The following is a 4,521-nucleotide window of genomic DNA, read 5'->3' on the forward strand; positions in this document are numbered from 1 at the left end:
AGAATAATATGTGTACATTTGACCTGTTCAATAAAAAAGGAAACTGCTAAGTGTTATGTTTACAATATATTCTTATAGAATGTATGTGTTGTTTTTCAAGTAGGAGAATGTATGAACATTATGATTTTTCTTGTTTGTTTCAATTTTGAATTTGAGATAAGATGCACATTAATCGTGGTAGAATGTATGAATGTTATGTTGTTACATGTTAGGATACTCATTAATAGTAGATAAAAATTGTTACAAAATATCCAAAAGTGTATAACAATGTATGACAATTTTATTAAATACGATGAAATTTGAAAGCGGTAAAATAATTAAAGTTGAAACAAAAATGTTTTAATTTAATATAATATTAAAAGAAAAACTACATATAAAGCATGCTACTTATACACGTTTTTTAAGAGGACAATTTTGTTTGTCATGGTTATCCATCTGTTTACATAAAGTACACTTTCGCTTAGGCTTCGAACCAACTTTTTGCAGCATTTCTTTTTTTGATTTTAATCTCTTGCCACGACTGCCAGTTCCCTTATTACGAATATCTGATGGGTTGTCAATATCGGGAGCATTATTACTTAATTCTACGCCTATAATCTGGTTGCAGAATGCTTCTCTTGATGGCATCTCAGGGGTTGGACAATCATCTACTAATTTTTTCTTCAGCTTATTGAACTCTTCAAGGTATGACTTTAACTTTGAGGCATCATGGCTTAAAAAGGAAACACAACGATCTACGTTTGAAAAAATTTCAATAGCCGTCATGTCAGAGTTAGAGTCTAGTAAAGAATTAGAAAAACGCCTTTTAAGCAATTCTGTTGGAACAACATCCCGACGCCACCGTTTCATAATGTATTCTTCAGGAATCTGTTCCATACTATAGAACTTAAAAACAAAAAATATGTGCTTACACAAAATACCGACATGTTCGAAATGCATGCAGGTACATTTGTATGAACCATCTGTTGTTGAGTGTGTAACCTAGAATATGTATGAAAAAAATGTGAGTTTCAGTAATAAAGTATTGTTGGATGATTAAAAAAATAATTACGCATTGTTAAAGTAATAACGTACGATGTATTGGGTATCCTGTGTAAGACGATCGTAATGGTATTCGTCGACTTTGTCATCAACAACAAGACTTGATGGTTGCATTGTTGTTATGTTCTTTTGCTTCTCCAAAACAATAATTGTGTCAACACAATTATTAGAAGTAACACTCATTTGGAAACAAATGTTATCAGAATCTGATATCTCTTTCTACACCTGATAAAAAATTTTACAAGTGTAAACCTTTGAAGCATGTGCTTCAGTTGGACTAGGTGTGATGAATCTAGGAAGTGTTGTAGCAGGTTTAAAGTCGTTGACAACTTGATTACGCCTTTGTCGTTCCATAACACCCTCAAATGTCATCATAAACATTAAAAGATAAGAACCAGTAAGGGTATTGTTCTGAAACGACCAATTTTGGCCTTCCGACAATGATGTAGTTCTCATAAGACCAGACATCGGTATGTCCTTGAAAAATGCAGGTACCCAACGTCTACGCAACCCATACATCTCTTGCAACCACTTGTTATTTGAAATGTTAAATTCATTTAAACAAGATTTCCATTCCTTTTCAAAATCATGTGGTTCCAGCTTAGAATTCCAAATTATGGAGTGAAAACGCTTTTGAAAGGCTGAGTTTGTGGCTAGTTGCGATGTAATCTGAATAAAAAAATATATGTTAGTAAAAAATAAAAAAATGTGTTGCACTATGAATGCAGGTTCTGAATTGTGTAAACTATGAATTCCTACAGAATGTTCTTTAAAATTCTTAAAGAATGTATCTTAGATTCTAGCAAAAGTCGGTAAAGAATTGTAGTTGTGGCATATATTTTGTTCTGAACTATTTTATTTCTAATTGAATAATATGTGCTAACAAGGTAAACATAGTGAGTTTGGGTTAAATATAAAAAAAATGTTGACCTTGTTTGGAAGTTTTTTTGTAATATGCCACATACAAAACCTATGTGCTGACATTGGAAATACTTCATTAACAACCTTGTTTAAAGCCGGATCTTGATCTGTAAGAACAAGTGTAGTTTGTTTTTTGAATGATTTCAAAAATGCTCTAAGCAGCCAGGAGTAAGAACTAGCATCTTCTCTACTCAAAATTCCAGCGTCAAAAGTCACACATTTCTTATGATTATCTATCCCAGTGAAAGGTACGAAAACCATATCATATCTGTTTAAAAATATAAAACTTAGTAAGCGTTATTCAAGTAAAGAAAAAATTATGTGAGAATATTGCAAAATTTCATAATACTTATTCATGCTGAATGTGGCATCCATAGAGACAACATCTCCAAAAGCATTGTAGTTGTACTTTGCAGTTTCGTCGGCCCAAAAAATCGAATTCAATTTTTTCTCAACAACTCTAAAATCGAAAGAAAAACTTGGGATATTTTTTTTCCTCTCCAGCATCTTCAATATAAGGAATTTTGCATCCCCGACACCTATGTAAGAATTAAGATTTCTCGTACTGTTCTTGAAATCAGAAACCAACCCACCTCGAATGTCAGAACCACCTTAAAGTCTGGAATACAATCTATGTGCTCTTGAGGCACCAATATTTTGCTTTGACAAGTTATGAATAAACATCTCCTGTGAATAATCAAGTTTCCTCTTTGTACGAGACAAAAACATATTGTCCTTACCAAACAACATATGATTATGTTGTTCAACAAATTCAGCAACATTATATTTATTAGTACCATGTAGTAGAATAACAAAAAATTTCACTTTGCATTCGCACCTAATTGAGTCTTTCCTTCTCTTAATCTTGTTATGTTGAGGGTCCAAAGTATCCACTTTAGCGGTTGTTGGTTTACCTTCCCGATTGCATAGCAAATGTCGTTGTGTGTTAATGTCAGATTCAGTTGTTCTAAATGGTCCAAGCCTGACATCAAAACCTGCTAATGATGCATAATTGTCATACATTGATAATGCTGTTGTATATGAATCAAAAATTGAATTGATTTTAGGTTTGATTTTGTCTGAAACAACAAGAATCCAATACGATGATCCACCAGGAGAGACATAATCATGTGTAACATGAGATTGTTCTGCATAAAAGAAAAATTAAAAAAGTTTCAAAGAATTAATCTAGTTTATTAAAAAAAATTATCATATACAAACCTTTCTGAAATTCAATGTTATCATCGTCTATAGTATAATCTGCCTCATTATCATTGAACTCGAATTGATTTTCTGCATTTGTTAATTAGAGTATGTGTAATAGATATGTAAAAATATATAAAAACGAAAAAAATACTTAAAATACATCACCTGGGTTCACCGAAATGATATTCGAAATTGTCATACATGTGATCTTCAATGTGTTCTAATGGATCCTCATCTTTGCAAGTACAAGTTACGCCAAAACACAAAAAACAACACAAATTTTCAACATTATTATCATACAAAATAACACATATTAAAAACTTCTATAGTAAATTCACCTAAATTTAGATTGCTACTCTCAGATATTTGAAATTCGACATTATGTAGAGAGTCATGATCCTGTAACCCGAAATTTTCATACTCCTTAGGAAATTCATGTTGATCATGAATATGATCATCACCAGCTGATACTGTATCATCCATAAAATAAGTAACAGCATGATTGAACACCAGTTGATATGAGAAAGCAAAATAAATGCGATATTACAAAATTTGAGCCAATTCAGTATATTTTAAAAAAGGAGAAACCGTGTAATTGATATGTAACTAAAAATGCGTGATATCTGTATTCATTGTTATCAAATCTTTGGTTTTTTCAAATTTTTAGAAAGATTGTAAGGATAATAATGAACACAAATTCGTTTTATTCATCATGATTTTGTAAATATTTGACATATTCAACTTCCAAATATAATAAATTGCGTATATATAACTTCAGCATATCCTGCGTTTTAAATTAAACTTTTAAAAGATTAATTCTGCAAACTTAAAAAAAAAAACAAAAATTTTAATTGAATTTACAAATGATTTATGGTTTGTTATGCCACAAAAGCGTATATGAAATAATCAATTAATATCACAAGCGTGTTATTCTCTGAGAAAATCACAAACAATACAATAAAAATATTTTTCACACATTTGTTCTATATGTTATCGTACAACTTAGCAGAGACATACATATACCACGGTATCATGATATAACAATCTTATTCTGTAAAACTATATGTGATAATAATAACATCAAATTTATTTTGCTCCTATTTGATCTGTATATTGTAATACAAAGTAGCATTTTGGAGGAATTTCATCCTAAGAATTCCAACATAATCGTTGCCTAATGAAAATGTAACAGGAAATTAGAACCACTTATTTTGTACGATTAATAAGCATTGTATTTTTTTTTAAATGTATATTGTAATCAACAGTTACATTATACTACTTTGGATAAAAAGAATTGTGTTTTTGTTTGTTCTGTACGAATAATAAAATTTATGTTTTGTATCACATATTCTT

The 4,521-nt window shown here is 30.4% G+C and overlaps 1 protein-coding gene across 1 annotated transcript in view; it reads right to left on the reverse strand.

The window, feature by feature from the left end:
* Positions 1 to 387: 387 nt before the first annotated feature.
* Positions 388 to 4,521, reverse strand: part of LOC145050353 (protein FAR1-RELATED SEQUENCE 5-like) — a 39,617-nt gene continuing 35,483 nt past the window's right edge. Inside the window, exons 6-14 of the mRNA XM_078998619.1 lie at positions 3,507 to 3,638; positions 3,184 to 3,255; positions 2,613 to 3,110; positions 2,312 to 2,501; positions 2,035 to 2,230; positions 1,294 to 1,710; positions 1,052 to 1,173; positions 912 to 981; positions 388 to 867 (exon numbers count right to left, since the gene is read on the reverse strand). Coding sequence (XP_078854745.1) covers positions 388 to 867; positions 912 to 981; positions 1,052 to 1,173; positions 1,294 to 1,710; positions 2,035 to 2,230; positions 2,312 to 2,501; positions 2,613 to 3,110; positions 3,184 to 3,255; positions 3,507 to 3,638 — 2,177 coding nt within the window. The remainder of the gene's footprint in view (positions 868 to 911; positions 982 to 1,051; positions 1,174 to 1,293; positions 1,711 to 2,034; positions 2,231 to 2,311; positions 2,502 to 2,612; positions 3,111 to 3,183; positions 3,256 to 3,506; positions 3,639 to 4,521) is intronic.

This window comes from Lactuca serriola, chromosome 5 (assembly GCF_051521515.1).
Source record: "Lactuca serriola cultivar US96UC23 chromosome 5, Lser_US96UC23_V15, whole genome shotgun sequence".
Classification (NCBI taxonomy): Eukaryota; Viridiplantae; Streptophyta; class Magnoliopsida; order Asterales; family Asteraceae; genus Lactuca; species Lactuca serriola.